This window comes from Oncorhynchus nerka, linkage group LG12, assembly GCF_034236695.1.
Source record: "Oncorhynchus nerka isolate Pitt River linkage group LG12, Oner_Uvic_2.0, whole genome shotgun sequence".
Classification (NCBI taxonomy): domain Eukaryota; kingdom Metazoa; phylum Chordata; class Actinopteri; order Salmoniformes; family Salmonidae; genus Oncorhynchus; species Oncorhynchus nerka.
Window position 1 is genome coordinate 86,957,462 of NC_088407.1, and position 21,506 is coordinate 86,978,967.

The window sequence follows — 21,506 nt, forward strand, 5'->3', positions numbered from 1 at the left end:
CCAACCTCGTCTCTAACTTTACAGGGAAACACAGACAGTCTTGATCTTTATTTAGAGAGTTAACCCACAATCTTTCATTTGGAAATACAAAAAAGGGACAATCTGCAACGATTTGGAGGAAAATAAAACATTAAATCTAGAATACATCTTAAAAATCATGGTGGGGGGGCTGACAATATTATGGAGTTGGTTGTTTTAGATGGAGTTGGGGGGGGGACAGAATATTATGGAGTTGGTTTTGTTTTAGATGGATGGGGGGGGGGGGACAGAATATTATGGAGTTGGTTGTTTTAGATGGGGGACAGAATATTATGGAGTTGGTTGTTTTAGATGGGGGGGGGGGGGACAGAATATTATAGAGTTGGTTGTTTAGATGGGGAGGGGGACAGAATATTATAGAGTTGGTTGTTTAGATGGGGGGGCAGAATATTATGGAGTTGTTGTTTTGTTTAGATGGTTGTTTAGATGGGGGGGACAGAATATTATGGAGTTGGTTGTTTAGATGGGGGGGGGGGGGAGATGGGGGGAAGTTGGTTGTTTAGATGGGGGACAGAATATTATAGAGTTGGTTGTTTAGATGGGGGCAGGAGTTGGTTGTTTAGATGGGGGGCAGAATATTATGGAGTTGGTTGTTTAGATGGGGGGGGGACAGAATATTATGGAGTTGGTTGTTTAGATGGGGGACAGAATATTATGGAGTTGGTTGTTTAGATGGGGGTGGCAGAATATTATAGAGTTGGTTGTTTAGATGGGGGGGGGGGGGGGGAGGGGAGAATATTATTATAGGTATTCCTCGTAAGGAACTGTTCATGATCAGAAATCTCTTGGGATTGCTATAGCTTCACACATCATCTACTGACAAGGGCTATAAAAGTAGAATGAGACGACAGAAAGCATGGCAAACCTAAAACCATAAGACAACCATACTGATTTTCCTCGTCTGTGCAACACATTTTCCACCCGGCGATCAAGACTACTCTACCCATTTAGGTGAGTTCAAGTTTTCAATGTGTCTGGACAAGAAAACTATTTTACTATGTAATTATAATAAACCCCCACCCCCCCATTGCATACCTTAAATACATTTTAAAAGCTTGGCATCTAATTCACATCCACATTTCCTAATAGTCAATAAAGTTAGATTCAGTGTGGTCTGTATATTATAAACTGACGATGCACATCGGCACGAATATCTGTTGGGATTATTAAATAATGACAAGATAATGATTCTGAGGTCGGTCATTCTTCCTCTCAAAAAAGCATTTAGTGTTGACTGTTGAACGAGAGGACAGCTGCGACAATATTCATTTTTTTTAAAAGGGGAGAAATGTTTTTTAATGGCGCTCTGCACTGCGTTGGTGTGAGTCAATCCAGTCTCTCGAAAACGGCAGCCATCTTGAATCATTGAGTGGTCTGTCTTCGCAGCAGGTCCCACTTCAGCTTCTCCTGCGGCCACTAAAACCAGTTTTATCTCCTACATGCAGATCTTTCCCCTCTAAGAGCTCACCAACACATAGATCATCCTGTAAGAAAAAGAGAGAACACTGTTTAGGGGGAAATTCTCTCATCATTGAACCTAACATTCGTTAAGACACTTCGGTTAAACAGAGGATATGACCTCAGCCTTTAAGGCAGATCAGTTATTACTTTCATACCCGTAGAGACAGTAGGAGAGGAGACAGGAGAGGAGGTAGAGACAGGAGAGGAGGTAGAGATAACATACCCGTAGAGATAACATACCCGTAGAGATAACATACCCGTAGAGACAGGAGGTAGAGATAACATACCCGTAGAGACAGTAGGAGAGGAGGTAGAGACAGTAGGAGAGGAGGTAGAGATAACATACCCATAGAGACAGTAGGAGAGGAGGTAGAGATAACATACCCATAGAGACAGTAGGAGAGGAGGTAGAGATAACATACCCATAGAGACAGTAGGAGAGGAGGTAGAGATAACATACCCATAGAGACAGTAGGAGAGGAGGTAGAGATAACATACCCATAGAGACAGTAGGAGAGGAGGTAGAGATAACATACCCATAGAGACAGAGAGAGGAGGTAGAGATAACATACCCATAGAGACAGTAGGAGAGGAGGTAGAGATAACATACCCATAGAGACAGTAGGAGAGGAGGTAGAGATAACATACCCATAGAGACAGTAGGAGAGGAGGTAGAGATAACATACCCGTAGAGACAGTAGGAGAGGAGGTAGAGATAACATACCCGTAGAGACAGTAGGAGAGGAGGTAGAGATAACATACCCGTAGAGACAGTAGGAGAGGAGGTAGAGATAACATACCCATAGAGACAGTAGGAGAGGAGGTAGAGATAACATACCCGTAGAGACAGTAGGAGAGGAGTAGAGGAGAGACAGTAGGGAGGTAGAGATAACATACCCATAGAGACAGTAGGAGAGGAGGTAGAGATAACATACCCATAGAGACAGTAGGAGAGGAGGTAGAGATAACATACCCGTAGAGACAGTAGGAGAGGAGGTAGAGATAACATACCGTAGAGACACCCGTAGAGACAGTAGGAGAGGAGGTAGAGATAACATACCCGTAGAGACAGTAGGAGAGGAGGTAGAGATAACATACCCGTAGAGACAGTAGGAGAGGAGGTAGAGATAACATACCCGTAGAGACAGTAGGAGAGGAGGTAGAGATAACATACCCGTAGAGACAGTAGGAGAGGAGGTAGAGATAACATACCCGTAGAGACAGTAGGAGAGGAGGTAGAGATAACATACGTAGAGACAGTAGGAGGTAGAGAGACAGTAGGAGGTAGAGATAACATACCCGTAGAGACAGTAGGAGAGGTAGAGATAACATACCCGTAGAGACAGTAGGAGAGGTAGAGATAACATACCCGTAGAGACAGTAGGAGAGGAGGTAGAGATAACATACCCGTAGAGACAGTAGGAGAGGAGGTAGAGATAACATACCCGTAGAGACAGTAGGAGAGGAGGTAGAGATAACATACCCGTAGAGACAGTAGGAGAGGAGGTAGAGATAACATACCCATAGAGACAGAGGAGGTAGAGTAGAGACAGTAGGAGGTAGAGATAACATACCCGTAGAGACAGTAGGAGAGGAGGTAGAGATAACATACCCATAGAGACAGTAGGAGAGGAGGTAGAGATAACATACCCGTAGAGACAGTAGGAGAGGAGGTAGAGATAACATACCCATAGAGATAGTAGAAGAAGGAGAGGTAGAGATAACATACCCGTAGAGATAGTAGAAGAAGGAGAGGGAGTAGAGATAACATACCCGTAGAGATAGTAGAAGAAGGAGAGGAGGTAGAAGGCCAGTTTGCACCAGCCCTCCTTTTGACAGTAGGCCAAGACGTCAGCGTTCATGATCGTAGTTGGATCATAGAGGCCTGGACCACTCATCACCGGCCTGCTCGTATACCTGCAGAGAAACGTGACTCATGGAAGTCACAAGTTGCCGTGTTTCAACAAATTATTTAACCAGGAAACGTGCTGGTTCATGGCAGCGGGACTATTTTTAAATAGATTTTTTATTAAAGGTCCACAGGGTTTGAATCTGTTAATCTGTAGTATGTATGTGCCTGCATAGAAACACATTTAGGCCTATTTATAGAAACGGGACACGTTTCCTCACAGACCTGATTGAAAATATGACACATTTAGCTGTAGTCTGCATGGTTGAGTCCATTACATTGGTTTCCGTAGAAACAACACTGCAGAATTGCAAGTGGCGTATATCCAAGAGAAATAAAAAAAATCTGTCATCCTGGCTGAGATTCATTAAATAGTTTTAACAAATCATGAAAATTGCCATAGGATGGTGAATGTGGAAATAAATATAAGGTTTAGAATATTTTCAAAGAAAGTGTGTACTTGAACGTACCTCCAGACATGGTAGGCCAGCAGTGGCATGTTGAGGCCTAGGGTGAGCCACTCAGCAGCACACAGGAACATCACGCAGAAGAACACATGGATGAGATACTCCGGGAGTACGAGCTGCATGAACATGTAAAACAACACAGTGATATCAACAAGATCAGAGTCGGGAGTCGCTGACGGCTGCCTTCAGACCTCAAGAAAATACACTCAAATGTACTCGCAGAAAACAGATACAGAGACTGAAAATGTACTCACTGCTATGCAGAAAACAGATATAGTAGAAATTAGAGAAAATGTACGCAATACTTGCATGTTGTGTTAGGTCATAGAATGATTGTTGCCTTTGTACAGCAAAATGTTAAAGTACAGAGGACACCATGAGCATCAATTAAATAGATATTGGGACTAACAGAACAATTTAGGCCTAAACTGTTAAGACATTCCCTTGACATGCATTTTAATTTTTTTTTTTTTTTAACCTTTTATTTAACTAGGCAAGTCCGTTAAGAACAAATTCTTATTTACAATGACGGCCTACCGGGGGAACAGTGGGTTAACTGCCTACCGGGGGAACAGTGGGTTAACTGCCTACCGGGGAACAGTGGGTTAACTGTCTTGTTCAGGGGGCAGAACGACAGATTTGGTTTTTTTCCTTTGTCAGCTCGGGGATTCGATCTAGCAACCTTCCGGTTCCAGTCCCAACGCTCTAACCGCTAGGCTACCCTGCCGCCTCTTATCAGAGAACACTACATGCAAACAGAAGTTGGCTGTTATGCTCTGAGCATTTGCACGTCTTTTCAGTTAACCTCTGTATGTAGCACTACGTTCATCAACAACAACAGTGGTACCTACGTCCATGTGTCTCTGCACGTCCCAATGCTTTTGATAAACCCTCTTCCTGTGTAATAAAACTAAACTACACCTCCTACTGACCAAGACCGCCCCAATGGCACCCTATTCCCTATATAGTGCACTATTTTAGACCAGAGCCCTATGGAACCCTATTCCCTATATAGTGCACTACTTTAGACCAGAGTCCTATAGAACCCTATTCCCTATATATAGTGCACTATTTTAGACCAGAGCCCTATGGAACCCTATTCCCTATATAGTGCACTACTTTAGACCAGAACCCTATTCCCTATATATAGTGCACTATTTTAGACCAGAGCCCTATGGAACCCTATTCCCTATATATAGTGCACTACTTTAGACCAGAGCCCTATATAACCCTATTCCCTATATATAGTGCACTATTTTAGACCAGAGCCCTATGGAACCCTATTCCCTATATAGTGCACTACTTTAGACCAGAACCCTATTCCCTATATATAGTGCACTATTTTAGACCAGAGCCCTATGGAACCCTATTCCCCCTACTTTAGACCAGAGCCCTATAGAACCCTATTCCCTATATATAGTGCACTATTTTAGACCAGAGCCCTATGGAACCCTATTCCCTATATATAGTGCACTACTTTAGACCAGAGCTCATAGGGATGCAGGCTTAATGTTTAGAATAAAAGTGTCCCCAAATACATTTCAGCGCAGTTTGAAAATAGATTTCTCTTAAAATTATTTAATCTTCACCCCCAACTTTCATTACACTTAGATGTTTCAATATTTATGAAATGAAGAGAAAACCATGACGAGCCCTCTACATACATGGAAACATAGAAGTCTGGTAGAACGGGTTGAAACTCCCGTCTTCCCTACAAAGCTATACTGTCCTCTCTAATCATTAAAGATCTCATGGGGAAAACACGCTGGGCACACACACAGACACAGGAAGTAATGCAACGTAGTGACATTGAGACATGTTGTACACATGACTGTCCCCCCCCACACACAATTTACTTAACTTTGGACTCTGGACTCAACTCCTGAGGATGTTTGGCTGACTGAGTTGAGGTCTGACGGTCTCAGACAAGACATCCTATGAACTGCATAGAGCCTGGTCGGTAATGCCAGGTCATTTCTAATACCGATGAGCGCAGAACGTTGAGGCTTGAATCAATAACCCTGCTGCTGTAAATTAGTCCAACGCCTCTTGAGATTCGTTGACTGAAAAAGACGTTTGCAAACACTCCCCATGTGCAGAAGTGACCGACTGGAGACCGAAACGGCATTTTATATCGGAGATTGGTACAAACATTCAATTATTTTCATCTTTTTGACCTTTTCAACAGTCTTTATGCCATTAAAATGGTACATAAAAAAAAAGCAGATTACAAAACAGTAAAAGTGTTAAGAGTTTGACAGCTGACAAGATCACTATAGACTATAGAAGCCATCCAGCCGGACTGCAACCTCATCCAGCCTGACCGCCAGGCCGCAACCTCATCCAGCCTGACCGCAACCTCATCCAGCCTGACCGCCAGGCCGCAACCTCATCCAGCCTGACCGCAACCTCATCCAGCCTGACCGCCAGGCCGCAACCTCATCCAGCCTGACCGCCAGGCCGCAACCTCATCCAGCCTGACCGCCAGGCCGCAACCTCATCCAGCCTGACCGCCAGGCCGCAACCTCATCCAGCCTGACCGCCAGGCAGCAACCTCATCCAGCCTGACCGCCAGGCAGCAACCTCATCCAGCCTGACCGCCAGGCAGCAACCTCATCCAGCCTGACCGCCAGGTCGTAACCTCATCCAGCCTGACTGCACATATTATAGAAAGCAGATCAGTATGCAGTCGATGAAGTCAGGAGAAAGATGTCACCTGCAACCATTAAGTCTATACTTACCGGATTTAAGGTGTTACATTGGTCTATCGGATTCTTGTAATCAGTCTTCAGTTCATCAAATGCGATGATCTGGAGAGAAAGAGAGAATATATGCCTGTGTAAGTAAATTACTTATTCCCCATTCTTGTTTGACAAAGACAACTGGACCATTGAACAAAAACAAAGGCTGTAGATTGCAAATGTCTTGGAACAATGTTGGCCATATGCAATGAGGGACAGCTGTTGTCTTTCATAGAGAATATGTATCCTCCTATTTATTATTTCCTCCGGTACAACTTGCCTACAACAATGGCTGGTACAACAAGCACAACGTCTGCGTTGCCAAGCGCTAAAATAGAAGTCAGTTCTATGTGTGACGTTGAACGAGGTGCAAGTCCTGCCTCTCCCATCTCCTCATTGGTTTATAGAAGCAGATAGTTCTTTCAAAAATCACCCACGTGGCCGAGTTTGGTCAGTCGTCATGGTAACTATGAGATGCCAATCGCCATATGGAAAAAACCCGGAAGGAGGAGACTAGGAACGATTTGGTTGATCGTTTTGTATGTGGATTAATTGTAGGAGTATGTAAACAACTCAATGTTTATATCCCAGGACAAATTAGCTAGCAACCTCAAACTAGCTCAATAGGACACATTAGCTAGCAACAGCAAGCTAGCTCAATAGGACACATTAGCTAGCAACCTCAAGCTAGCTCAATAGGACACATTAGCTAGCAACAGCAAGCTAGCTCAATATGACACATTAGCTAGCAACCTCAAGCTAGCTCAATATGACACATTAGCTAGCAACCTCAAGCAAGCTAGCAACCTCAAGCTAGCTCAATATGACACATTAGCTAGCAACCTCAAGCTAGCTCAATATGACACATTAGCTAGCAACCTCAAGCTAGCTCAATAGGACACATTAGCTAGCAACCTCAAGCTAGCTCAATAGGACACATTAGCTAGCTAGTTTAAATTGCCATAAATGTTTAATGCTTTTCGACCTGTCCCCAAATTAATATAATTGGTTCAGAGTTTGTTTTGATATTTTCCTGATAACATTAGGTGTGGGAGGACAAAAATCAATTTGCTAACGCTTGTGGACTATTTGGGTAGTGTTAGGGGCCAACAACATTATGCGAGTCTGGGGACTAGGAAATGGAATCCAAACACAGTAAGTCTTTAGCTAATGGGACAATTCAAATGGATCGAAAATATCTAAGTAGAATTGAAAGGTTAGAATATAGATGACTGGGCCAAAAAAGGAAACATGACAGAGAATGACAGCAATCAAATCAGATGATTTCCATCACCTAACAACGAGGCCCCGGTTCATTACTGCATAAACTAGCTAGTTTAGTTTGCTAGTCAACTACCGTGTTCACCCGTTTGAAATGTAGGAAGCTAATGTTAACTACACTGAACAAAAATATAAACCCAAAGTGTTGGTCCCATGTTTCAAGAGCGGAAATAAAATATCCCATAAATGTTCCATACGCACAAAAAGCTTATTTCTCTAATTTTCTGCACAAATTTGTTTTCATCCCTGTTAGTGAGCATTTCTCCTTTGCTAAAAAAAAAATCCATCCACCTGACAGGTGTGGCATATCAAGAAGCTGATTCAACAGCATGATCATTACACAGATGTTACCTTGTGTTGGGGACAATAAAAGGCCACTAAAATGTGCAGTTTTGTCACATCAATGACACAGATGTCTCAAATTGAGGGAGTGCAACTGGCATGTTGACTGCAGGAATGTCCACCAGATCATTTCTCTACCATAAACCACCTCCATCGTTTTAGAGAATATGTCTAATCTTCATCAAAACAGCAGACCACGTGTTACCACGCCTGCCCAGGACCTCCACATCCGGGTTCGTCTGACAAGCCACCGGGAGAGCTGATGAAACTGAGTATTAGTATTATAAGCCCTCTTTAGTGGGGGGAAAACTCATTCTGATTGGCTGGGCGTATTGGCTGCGATTAAGGCCTTAATGGATTTATTTCAATAAGATATTACCTTATATGAACTGTAACTCATTAAAATCGTTAATTGTTCAGTATAATTAGTTACCTAGCTAGTATAAACTAATAGCGTTACCATTTAGCCAGCTCTAGTAACGTTAACGGATGTCGATATAGTTTACTAGCTGGCTGACGTTTAAATTCAGAGTTTAACAAAAAAGGTTTGTTTAGAAAAGGTAGACCAATATTATTTGATAGCGAATGAAAACAAAATGACTCGGTCTTTTCGATCAAACAGCACGGATGTACGGTGCCATTCATTCTTGGTTAGTTATTAAACTAACGAATGACAAGCCTGTTTGCAAATGGTTCATTGCAAAACGTTGGTTATCTATATTGCCTAGCTACATCACTATAGTTCAAGTCATACTATTTGATTATGATACCAATATAGCTACTTACATGCCAAATAGCGAAGAAAATGAGAGCGGCCGTAAGCAATAGCGCAAGCATGTAACAAAAGGCCGCGAATGTGAACGCCATGTTTGTGTTGCTTTGCTGGCTGATATCTATAACCACAGAGATCTGTCATCCGTTGCCTTCTAGAGGGAAGCGATAAACTACAGAACGCAGACCAGGCAAAAAAAAGATGCTGCGTTCAAAACGACTGGGAACTCGGGCATCTCTGACTTCAGTCGTTCCAAGACAACTGGGTACTCGGGAAGAAACGAGCTCCAACGGGAGGGAGGGGGTAATATTTTTTTGAACGGTCATCCAACTCAGAATTTCAAGTTTATAAACTCGGGTGTCTTTCTGGAGTTCCGACCTGATGATCACAGATTTCATGATTTTACTTTGTTTTTTTTCCTTCAAATTCGCAGTTCTTCTTCGATGAGGTTTAACGGCGGTTGTCATCCAATAAATGTTGCATTACCGCCACCTACTAGACTGGGAGTACAACTCCCTTACACTTTGCTTGAAAAATAAAAACCATACCATCTAACACAGGGGTGGGCAATTCCAATCGTCGAATGCCTGATAGACTGTGACACTAAACACAACACTCACACCTTTAAAATAAATAAATAATAATAACTAAAATAATATAAAATAACACCACCCTACTCCACTATTTAAATAGATTTAGTCCTACTTCAGGCCAACAACCTGAAAGGACGGGACACCACCACTTCACACCCCCTGTAACTCTTCTGATGTCAAGTCTCGCACACCCAAATACCTCTCTGCAGCTGCCACCACAACCTCTGATTCAGAGGGGTAAATGCAGAAGACACATTTCAGATGAATACATTCAGTTGGACAACTGACTAGGTATCCCCCTTTCCCAACCTCCATTTTCTGCAACTTACGTTCCATCCCTGCCCAGTTGATAACTATTGCTATAAATGCTATAAATCCAATCTTACTGAAACATATATCACTTGTTGGTTTATCGCTCTGTTCTGGTACAGATCTACTAGTCACACCCCTCCTCTCAGGATCCCTCCCTCTGTTCTGGTACAGATCTACTAGTCACACCCCTCCTCTCAGGATCCCTCCCTCTGTTCTGGTACAGATCTACTAGTCACACCCCTCCTCTCAGGATCCCTCCCTCTGTTCTGGTACAGATCTACAGACCCCTCTCTCAGGATCCCTCCCTCTGTTCTGGTACAGATCTACTAGTCACTCCTCTCAGGATCCCTCCTCTGTTCTGGTACAGATCTACTCTCCTCTCAGGATCCCTCCCTCTGTTCTGGTACAGATCTACTAGTCACACCCCTCCTCTCAGGATCCCTCCCTCTGTTCTCCAGATCTGTTCTCAGGATCCCTCCTCTGTACAGATCTACTAGTCACACCCCTCCTCTCAGGATCCCCCTCTGTTCTGGTACAGATCTACTAGTCACACCCCTCCTCTCAGGATCCCTCAGGATCCCTCTGTTCTGGTACAGATCTACTAGTCACACCCCTCCTCTCAGGATCCCTCCCTCTGTTCTGGTACAGATCTACTAGTCACACCCCTCCTCTCAGGATCCCCCTCTGTTCTGGTACAGATCTACTAGTCACCCCTCCTCTCATCCCTCCCTCTGTTCTGGTACCTACTCCTCTCAGGATCCCTCCCTCTGTTCTGGTACAGATCTACTAGTCACACCCCTCCTCTCAGGATCCCTCCCTCTGTTCTGGTACAGATCTACTAGTCACACCTCTCCTCTCAGGATCCTCCCTCTGTTCTGGTACAGATCTACTAGTCACTGTTCCCTCACTCTCTCAGGATCCCTCCTCTGTTCCAGATCTACCTCTCTCTCCTCTCAGGATCCCTCCCTCTGTTCTGGTACAGATCTACTAGTCACACCCCTCCTCTCAGGATCCCTCCTCTCTCAGGATCCCTCCCTCTGTTCTGGTACAGATCTACTAGTTACACCCCTCCTCTCAGGATCCCTCCCTCTGTTCTCCAGATCTCCACCTCTCAGGTCCCATCTTCCTCTACTTTCTTCACTGCCTCAGCATATGACAATCCCTCCCTCTGTTGTACAGACTACTCCAACTCCTGGAAGACCTAGTCACACCTCAGGATCCCTCTCCTCTCTCTCTCTAGTCACACCCCTCCTCTCAGGATCCCTCCCTCTGTTCTGGTACAGGTCACATTCCTCTCAGGATCCACAGCCCCATCCCTCCCTCTGTTCTGGTACAGGCAGGATCCCTCCCTCTGTTCTGGTACAGATCTACTACACACCCCTCCTTAGGATCCCTCCCTCTGTTCTGGTACAGATCTACTAGTCACACCCTCCTCTCAGGATCCCTCCCTCTGTTCTGGTACAGATCCTAGTCACAATCCCTCCCTCTGTTCTGGTACAGACATTCACACAGACCCATAAAAAAACTAACACCCTCCTCTCAGGATCCAAATTTTAATAATCCCTCCCTCTGTTGGGTGAAATACCACGGTGTGCCATCACAGCAGCAATATGTGTGACCTGTTACCACCAAAGGGCAGCCAGTGAAGAACAAACACCATTGTAAATACAAAACATTTATTTATTTTAACTATTTGCACATCGTTACAAAACAGGGGAAATTAGACATAATGACGTTTACTGTTCATTTTTTATTGTTTATATCCCTTTTGTTTATCTATTTCCCTTGCTTTGGTAATGTTTCCCATGCCAATAAAGCCCCTTAAATGGAATTGAGAAGAACTGTGGTCGAGCGAGCAGAGGAGCGCAGGCCAGCGTGATGCGTGCAAATTAAACGTGAGGGTTTGTGAGCGAGCAGAACTGCAGTGCCGCGTGCAGTAGATTAATCCGAGAGCAGAGATGTTTGTTCCCCACAAGAAATACGTACTAAATCAAATTTTATTGGCCACATACACATGGTTAGCAGATGTTAATGCGAGTGTAACGAAATGCTTGTACTCCATGTCCAGACTCAGAAATGACTGCACTCTCACAAACACGACTGTCTCCTCTGCCTCTCGCAACAATTTTCCAGTTTGCACTCCAAAATAAAATTTTGCTCTCGCAACTGCTTACTATAATTATATAAAACAGGGGAAAATTCAAGCCAATGAACATAGCCTGTAGCAGTCTATTGAAACGCCATTGGTCAGGTTTTTGCTCCAATCACGGCTTGACTGCTTTCTTAATTAACTGAGTTTTTGACCACAGAGATGACAGCTATGTGTCTTGTTTCACAGTCTTTGTACAAAATAATAAAATGTAGCCCTTTATTAGCTAGCTACCTGTCATGTATTCATTTTTTAAATTCAAAACACAGATCAACAATTTACATTGTCACATCATACAAAGCAGAACGCAGGTATTAACGAGAAAATACTAAAACATTCTCTTGACTTATAAAAAAACATTTTTTTAGAGAAGACTATTTATTTGTAGAATAAGTAGTAAAGTCAGTTCCTTCCTGCTACTCTCTGTTTCTTCCTGCTCTTTCCTGTCCTTTTCGTCTCTCCCTCAATCTCTCCTATTATCATTTATTTTTTGCAGCTGTAGAAGTTGGCCAGCTGAATCATCCCATTCTGCTTGGTGACAGACTCCTGCAGGCTGCTTTATGGAGCTGTCTTACCTGGTCCTGGGGGATCTCTCCATCCAGGTGGGCCAGGTAAGTGTACAGCCCTACGAACGAATCAAAGGGGATCCTCTCTCCGCTCCACCCTCCTCATTCCCCGTCAGGATCTCACACACATACATACCTCAGGGCACTGATGATGGTCCCTCCCAGAGCGCTGCAGCCCAGGGCGAATAAGTGCATCCAGTGGATGTTGTCGTTGAAGTTCCCCAGGGCCAGCAGAGTGTCCAGCTGCTCTGAGGGAAACACAAACACTTCCTCTTCTGCTGCATCTCCTCTTTACTGATGGTCTCCTTAAGGGCCAGCTGTTAGTGTAGGATCTTCAGCAGGCCTGGTGTCAATCCGGTATCAGTCTTCTGTGTGGCAACGGGCATCTTCAGCCTATCTTTGGACAAGGCAGTGTCTCCTTTGGACAAGGCAGAGTGTCTCCTTTGGACAGGGCAGAGTGTCTCCTTTGGACAAGGCAGTGTCTCCTTTGGACAGGGCAGAGTGTCTCCTTTGGACAGGGCAGAGTGTCTCCTTTGGACAAGGCAGTGTCTCCTTTGGACAAGGCAGAGTGTCACCTTTGGACAGGGCAGAGTGTCACCTTTGGACAGGGCAGAGTGTCTCCTTTGGACAGGGCAGAGTGTCTCCTTTGGACAGGGCAGAGTGTCTCCTTTGGACAGGGCAGATAGTCTCCTTTGGACAAGGCAGATAGTTTCCTTTGGACAAGGCAGATAGTCTCCTTTGGACAGGGCAGATAGTCTCCTTTGGACAAGGCAGATAGTCTCCTTTGGACAAGGCAGATAGTCTCCTTTGGACAAGGCAGATAGTCTCCTTTGGACAGGGCAGAGTGTCACCTTTGGACAGGGCAGAGTGTCTCCTTTGGACAGGGCAGAGTGTCTCCTTTGGACAAGGCAGAGTGTCTCCTTTGGACAGGGCAGAGTGTCACCTTTGGACAGGGCAGAGTGTCTCCTTTGGACAAGGCAGAGTTTCTCCTTTGGACAAGGCAGATAGTCTCCTTTGGACAGGGCAGAGTGTCACCTTTGGACAGGGCAGAGTGTCTCCTTTGGACAGGGCAGAGTGTCTCCTTTGGACAAGGCAGAGTGTCTCCTTTGGACAGGGCAGAGTGTAACCTTTGGACAGGGCAGAGTGTCACCTTTGGACAGGGCAGAGTGTCACCTTTGGACAGGGCAGAGTGTCTCCTTTGGACAGGGCAGAGTGTCACCTTTGGACAGGGCAGAGTGTCACCTTTGGACAGGGCAGATAGTCTCCTTTGGACAGGGCAGAGTGCCTCCTTTAAACAGGGCAGAGTGTCTCCTTTGGACAGGGCAGTGTCTCCTTTGGACAGGGCAGAGTTTCTCCTTTGGACAGGGCAGAGTTTCTCCTTTGGACAGGGCAGAGTGTCTCCTTTGGACAGGGCAGAGTTTCTCCTTTGGACAGGGCAGAGTGTCTCCTTTGGACAGGGCAGAGTGTCTCCTTTGGACAGTCTCCTTTGGACAGGGCAGTGTCTCCTTTGGACAGGGCAGAGTGTCTCCTTTGGACAGGGCAGAGTGTCTCCTTTGGACAGGGCAGAGTGTCTCCTTTGGACAGGGCAGAGTGTCACCTTTGGACAGGGCAGAGTGTCTCCTTTGGACAGGGCAGAGTGTCTCCTTTGGACAGGGCAGAGTGTCTCCTTTGGACAGGGCAGAGTGTCTCCTTTGGACAGGGCAGATAGTCTCCTTTGGACAGGGCAGAGTGTCTCCTTTGGACAGGGCAGAGTGTCTCCTTTGGACAGGGCAGAGTGTCTCCTTTGGACAGGGCAGAGTGTCACCTTTGGACAGGGCAGAGTGTCACCTTTGGACAGGGCAGAGTGTCTCCTTTGGACAGGGCAGAGTGTCTCCTTTGGACAGGGCAGAGTGTCTCCTTTGGACAGGGCAGTGTCTCCTTTGGACAGGGCAGAGTGTCTCCTTTGGACAGGGCAGATAGTCTCCTTTGGACAGGGCAGAGTGTCTCCTTTGGACAGGGCAGAGAAGTATGCTGCAGACCACTGTAGTATGTCATGGGGTTGGGTTCTGATTGCAGCTTTGGTGAACTGTTTGAGAATGTCTGGTAGTTCAGGGGGATGTTGATTTGCTGTTCACAGTACATAGTATCTGGAGAAGGTATTGCTGAATCATATTACTAATAGAATATCTTTCTTGGTAATAAAAATAAATATTTAAAAAACAAGTAAGAGAGTTACATTTGCTAAAATTATATTTTAAAAAATAGATTTGGTTTAGGGATTGGCCATCTTCATTTTCAATCCATAGCAATTTAAAGTGTTTTCCCTGACTGTCATGTGTCTCCGGCAACGATCAACTGCAATGACCTCACGGCCTGGGTGGTCTTAACAAATCACAGCACAGTATATGATATTAGAACGCGAACCAATTACAATACAGTATCTTAACACACATGAATATTACATCCCCCTTATTACTTAAAAAAAAAACATTTTTTAAATAAAAATGTTCTACATATTTTCAAGCATTTCATTTGAATACATGCTCTGTAGTAAGTAACCATGTTAAATCTAATGTATTTATATAGTCCTTCTTACATCAGCTGATATCTCAAAGTGCTGTACAGAAACCCCAGCCTAAAACCCCAAACAGCAAGCAATGCAGGTGTAGAAGCACGGTGGCTAGGAAAAACTCCCTAGAAAAGGCCAAAAACCTAGGAAGAAACCTAGAGAGGAACCAGGCTCCGAGGGGTGGCCAGTCTTCTTCTGGTCCTCTTCGTGTATACTGTACCAATTACGTACCGCGTCAACATAACAGACTCTGAAACAATGTTTTAGTACCAAGATTTCTCAGCAACTCTGCATTTCACCGTAGCCATGACAACATTTGAAAGACATGCAATATCAAAGCTTCTCAAAGTTCAACTGTTCAATAACCAGTTTACAGTCTGGAACTCTTTTAAGGGAGCGATCCATCTACACCCTTTGACATTTAACAGATCTAGGACAGTTCTGGGCTTGACCTCTCTTCCTGGCCTTGTGTGGTATGAAGCTGAGCATGCTTCGGGTGTCAGTTAACATTTGTTGTGGTGTTTTCGGGTAAGCATGGTGTGTGTGTGTGGTGTGTTGTTCAGTCCATCACAACAGTTAACCCCGTCACTGTGTGTTTTTCTTTTGTTCAGTAGGTGACGACGATCCTTCTGCGGTGCGGACGTGAAAAGGAACGTTCAGGTGTCAGCTGGTTGGATGACGACTGCTGGTTCCCAGAGGCCTCCTGGATTCTAAACCCGACTCTCCGTTCATTCAGGGTTGGCAGCGGTCTAGCTGACCTGTCGTAGTACCTCTTTTAGTGTTGTCGTCTCTGTGCCCGTTTTGCAAAACACTTCGTTGTAGCTGACGACCTCAGGGTGCAGCTGCTGGTTGGTGCTGGGAAGGAATTGAGCGAAGTCTGCGGCTCGTCAACAACTGACCTTGGTGACGATATCAGATTTCTCCATGCGCTCTCCAACTCTTTCTTCAGACGGGCGCGGAGAGCAAGGAGATATCTTTCTCGGTGGGTAGACCACAGGGGTTTGCTTTGGGTCAAGGTGACTGGTACATTCTCCTGGGAATAATCCTATTCCTGTAAAAACATCAGAAAACTCCTCCATGACATTCTCTGTCTCCACCAATACGGTCCCTGATAACACTAGCCTGATGAGGTCCCTGATAACACTAGCCTGATGAGGTCCATTCTCCACCGATGTGGTCTCTGATAACACTAGCCTGATGAGGTCCATTCTCCACAGATGAGGTCCCTGATAACACTAGCCTGATGAGGTCCCTGATAACACTAGCCTGATGAGGTCCATTCTCCACCAATGTGGTCTCTGATAACACTAGCCTGATGAGGTCCCTGATAACACTAGCCTGATGCGGTCCCTGATAACACTAGCCTGATGCGGTCCCTGATAACACTAGCCTGATGAGGTCCCTGATAACACTAGCCTGATGAGGTCCCTGATAACACTAGCCTGATGCGGTCCCTGATAACACTAGCCTGATGAGGTCCCTGATAACACTAGCCTGATGAGGTCCCTGATAACACTAGCCTGATGAGGTCCATTCTCCACCAATGCGGTCCCTGATAACACTAGCCTGATGAGGTCCCTGATAACACTAGCCTGATGAGGTCCCTGATAACACTAGCCTGATGAGGTCCATTCTCCACCGATGCGGTCCCTGATAACACTAGCCTGATGAGGTCCCTGATAACACTAGCCTGATGAGGTCCCTGATAACACTAGCCTGATGAGGTCCCTGATAACACTAGCCTGATGAGGTCCCTGATAACACTAGCCTGATGAGGTCCATTCTCCACCAATGTGGTCCCTGATAACACTAGCCTGATGAGGTCCATTCTCCACCAATGCGGTCCCTGATAACACTAGCCTGATGAGGTCCGTCTCTTTACAACCTAGCACTGCACGTAATCCAGTGTCAATATAAAAAGTCCAACATGTCACTTTCCTTGTATTTGCATTTTTTTTTAAGTACATGTATGTGCCTTTTACTGTGAGCTGTTCACCACCCTAACCAATCAGACTGTCCGATTCACCACCCTAACCAATCAGACTGTCCGATTCACCACCCTAACCAATCAGACTGTCCGATTCACCACCCTAACCAATCAGACTGTCCGATTCACCACCCTAACCAATCAGACTGTCCGATTCACCACCCTAACCAATCAGACTGTCCGATTCACCACCCTAACCAATCAGTCTGTCCGATTCACCACCCTAACCAATCAGACTTGTTTGAACTTGAGCTCTGTGCTCCTATCTCAATGTCTTACTCTGTTTGTGATGTCTGACTGTTCTGTGTCACTGAATCAATATACAGTTCATCAGAATTTGACTCCTTTGATTTGACTTTTCATCTTTATTCTTCTCCTTCAGAGGACCTGTCAGCTCCACACCCTGTTAGAGACTACCCCATCCTCTCCTTCAGAGGACCTGTCAGCTCCACACCCTGTTAGAGACTACCCCATCCTCTCCTTCAGAGGACCTGTCAGCTCCACACCCTGTTAGAGATTACCCCATCCTCTCCTTCAGAGGACCTGTCAGCTCCACACCCTGTTAGAGACTACCCCATCCTCTCCTTCAGAGGACCTGTCAGCTCCACACCCTGTTAGAGACTACCCCATCCTCTCCTTCAGAGGACCTGTCAGCTCCACAAGCTGTTAGAGACTACCCCATCCTCTCCTGTCTCCTTCAGAGGACCTGTCAGCTCCACAAGCTGTTAGAGATTACCCCATCCTCTCCTTTAGAGGACCTGTCAGCTCCACAAGCTGTTAGAGACTACCCCATCCTCTCCTGTCTCCTTCAGAGGACCTGTCAGCTCCACAAGCTGTTAGAGATTACCCCATCCTCTCCTGTCTCCTTCAGAGGACCTGTCCTCTCCTGTCTCCTTCAGAGGACCTGATCCTCTCCTGTCTCCTTCAGAGGACCTGATCCTCTCCTGTCTCCTTCAGAGGACCTGATCCTCTCCTGTCTCCTTCAGAGGACCTGTCCTCTCCTGTCTCCTTCAGAGGACCTGTCCTCTCCTCTCTCCTTCAGAGGACCTGTCCTCTCCCCTCTCCTTCAGAGGACCTGTCCTCTCCTCTCTCCTTCAGAGGACCTGATCCTCTCCTCTCTCCTTCAGAGGACCTGATCCTCTCCTGTCTCCTTCAGAGGACCTGATCCTGTCCTGTCTCCTTCAGAGGACCTGATCCTCTCCTCTCTCCTTCAGAGGACCTGATCCTCTCCTGTCTCCTTCAGAGGACCTGATCCTCTCCTGTCTCCTTCAGAGGACCTGTCCTCTCCTCTCTCCTTCAGAGGACCTGATCCTCTCCTGTCTCCTTCAGAGGACCTGATCCTCTCCTGTCTCCTTCAGAGGACCTGTCCTCTCCTGTCTCCTTCAGAGGACCTGATCCTCTCCTGTCTCCTTCAGAGGACCTGTCCTCTCCTCTCTCCTTCAGAGGACCTGTCCTCTCCCTTCTCCTTCAGAGGACCTGTCCTCTCCTGTCTCCTTCAGAGGACCCGTCCTCTCCTCTCTCCTTCAGAGGACCTGATCCTCTCCTCTCTCCTTCAGAGGACCTGATCCTCTCCTGTCTCCTTCAGAGGACCTGATCCTCTCCTGTCTCCTTCAGAGGACCTGTCCTCTCCTCTCTCCTTCAGAGGACCTGTCCTCTCCTCTCTCCTTCAGAGGACCTGTCCTCTCCTCTCTCCTTCAGAGGACCTGTCCTCTCCTCTCTCCTTCAGAGGACCTGATCCTCTCCTGTCTCCTTCAGAGGACCTGTCCTCTCCTGTCTCCTTCAGAGGACCTGTCCTCTCCTCTCCTTCAGAGGACCTGATCCTCTCCTCTCTCCTTCAGAGGACCTGATCCTCTCTGTCTCCTTCAGAGGACCTGATCCTCTCCTGTCTCCTTCAGAGGACCAGAGGACCTGATCCTCTCCTCTCCTGTCTCCTTCAGAGGACCTGTCCTCTCTCTCTCCTTCAGAGGACCTGTCCTCTCCTCTCTCCTTCAGAGGACCTGTCCTCTCCTGTCTCCTTCAGAGGACCTGTCCTCTCCTGTCTCCTTCAGAGGACCTGTCCTCTCCTGTCTCCTTCAGAGGACCTGATCCTCTCCTGTCTCCTTCAGAGGACCTGATCCTCTCCTCTCTCCTTCAGAGGACCTGATCCTCTCCTGTCTCCTTCAGAGGACCTGTCCTCTCCTCTCTCCTTCAGAGGACCTGTCCTCTCCTCTCTCCTTCAGAGGACCTGTCCTCTCCTGTCTCCTTCAGAGGACCTGTCCTCTCCTCTCTCCTTCAGAGGACCTGTCCTCTCCTCTCTCCTTCAGAGGACCTGTCCTCTCCTGTCTCCTTCAGAGGACCTGTCCTCTCCTCTCTCCTTCAGAGGACCTGTCCTCTCCTGTCTCCTTCAGAGGACCTGTCCTCTCCTGTCTCCTTCAGAGGACCTGTCCTCTCCTGTCTCCTTCAGAGGACCTGTCCTCTCCTGTCTCCTTCAGAGGACCTGTCCTCTCCTGTCTCCTTCAGAGGACCTGTCCTCTCCTGTCTCCTTCAGAGGACCTGTCCTCTCCTGTCTCCTTCAGAGGACCTGTCAGCTCCACACCCTGTTAGAGACTACCCCATCCTCTCCTTCAGAGGACCTGTCAGCTCCACACCCTGTTAGAGACTACCCCATCCTCTCCTTTAGAGGACCTGTCAGCTCCACAAGCTGTTAGAGACTACCCCATCCTCTCCTTCAGAGGACCTGTCAGCTCCACACCCTGTTAGAGACTACCCCATCCTCTCCTTCAGAGGACCTGTCAGCTCCACACCCTGTTAGAGACTACCCCATCCTCTCCTTCAGAGGACCTGTCAGCTCCACACCCTGTTAGAGACTACCCCATCCTCTCCTGTCTCCTTCAGAGGACCTGTCAGCTCCACACCCTGTTAGAGACTACCCCATCCTCTCCTTTAGAGGACCTGTCAGCTCCACACCCTGTTAGAGACTACCCCATCCTCTCCTTCAGAGGACCTGTCAGCTCCACACCCTGTTAGAGACTACCCCATCCTCTCCTTCAGAGGACCTGTCAGCTCCACACCCTGTTAGAGACTACCCCATCCTCTCCTTCAGAGGACCTGTCAGCTCCACACCCTGTTAGAGACTACCCCATCCTCTCCTTCAGAGGACCTGTCAGCTCCACACCCTGTTAGAGAGACTACCCCATCCTCTCCTTCAGAGGACCTGTCAGCTCCACACCCTGTTAGAGACTACCCCATCCTCTCCTTCAGAGGACCTGTCAGCTCCACACCCTGTTAGAGACTACCCCATCCTCTCCTTCAGAGGACCTGTCAGCTCCACAAGCTGTTAGAGACTACCCCATCCTCTCCTTCAGAGGACCTGTCAGCTCCACACCCTGTTAGAGACTACCCCATCCTCTCCTTCAGAGGACCTGTCAGCTCCACACCCTGTTAGAGACTACCCCATCCTCTCCTTCAGAGGACCTGTCAGCTCCACACCCTGTTAGAGACTACCCCATCCTCTCCTTCAGAGGACCTGTCAGCTCCACACCCTGTTAGAGACTACCCCATCCTCTCCTTCAGAGGACCTGTCAGCTCCACACCCTGTTAGAGACTACCCCATCCTCTCCTTCAGAGGACCTGTCAGCTCCACACCCTGTTAGAGACTACCCCATCCTCTCCTTCAGAGGACCTGTCAGCTCCACACCCTGTTAGAGACTACCCCATCCTCTCCTGTCTCCTTCAGAGGACCTGTCAGCTCCACACCCTGTTAGAGACTACCCCATCCTCTCCTTCAGAGGACCTGTCAGCTCCACACCCTGTTAGAGACTACCCCATCCTCTCCTTCAGAGGACCTGTCAGCTCCACATCCTCTCCTGTTCAGAGGAGAGACCCTGTTACCCCATCCTCTCCTGTCTCCTTCAGAGGACCTGTCAGCTCCACACCCTGTTAGAGACTACCCCATCCTCTCCTTCAGAGGACCTGTCAGCTCCACACCCTGTTAGAGATTACCCCATCCTCTCCTTCAGAGGACCTGTCAGCTCCACACCCTGTTAGAGACTACCCCATCCTCTCCTTCAGAGGACCTGTCAGCTCCACACCCTGTTAGAGACTACCCCATCCTCTCCTTCAGAGGACCTGTCAGCTCCACACCCTGTTAGAGACTACCCCATCCTCTCCTTCAGAGGACCTGTCAGCTCCACACCCTGTTAGAGACTACCCCATCCTCTCCTTCAGAGGACCTGTCAGCTCCACACCCTGTTAGAGACTACCCCATCCTCTCCTGTCTCCTTCAGAGGACCTGTCAGCTCCACAAGCTGTTAGAGATTACCCCATCCTCTCCTGTCTCCTTCAGAGGACCTGTCCTCTC

At 47.0% G+C, this 21,506-nt stretch overlaps 1 protein-coding gene and 1 pseudogene across 1 annotated transcript; both read right to left on the reverse strand.

Annotated features, from left to right (window-relative positions):
* Positions 1–1,221: 1,221 nt before the first annotated feature.
* LOC115115838 (cornichon family member 1) lies at positions 1,222–9,212 on the reverse strand. Its single transcript, XM_029644323.2, has 5 exons — positions 9,027–9,212; positions 6,618–6,686; positions 3,880–3,992; positions 3,274–3,417; positions 1,222–1,523 (listed from the first exon to the last, which is right to left on the reverse strand). The coding sequence occupies exons 1-5, from the start codon at positions 9,105–9,107 to the stop codon at positions 1,496–1,498; spliced, it is 435 nt and encodes a 144-aa protein (XP_029500183.1). The 5' UTR covers positions 9,108–9,212; the 3' UTR covers positions 1,222–1,495.
* Positions 9,213–11,576: 2,364 nt separating this feature from the next.
* Positions 11,577–16,106, reverse strand: LOC115115844 (NF-X1-type zinc finger protein NFXL1-like; annotated as a pseudogene).
* Positions 16,107–21,506: the final 5,400 nt, after the last annotated feature.

Excerpts from the sequence above, each read along its gene's own strand:
- LOC115115838 (XM_029644323.2), bottom strand. The coding sequence starts at position 9,107 with ATGGCGTTCACATTCGCGGCCTTTTGTTACATGCTTGCGCTATTGCTT. Across the intron at positions 3,993-6,617 it reads AATGTAACACCTTAAATCCG|CTCGTACTCCCGGAGTATCT; the intron begins GTAAGTATAGAC and ends ATGTTCATGCAG. Across the intron at positions 1,524-3,273 it reads TTCTTCTACTATCTCTACGG|GATGATCTATGTGTTGGTGA; the intron begins GTATGTTATCTC and ends TTTTTCTTACAG.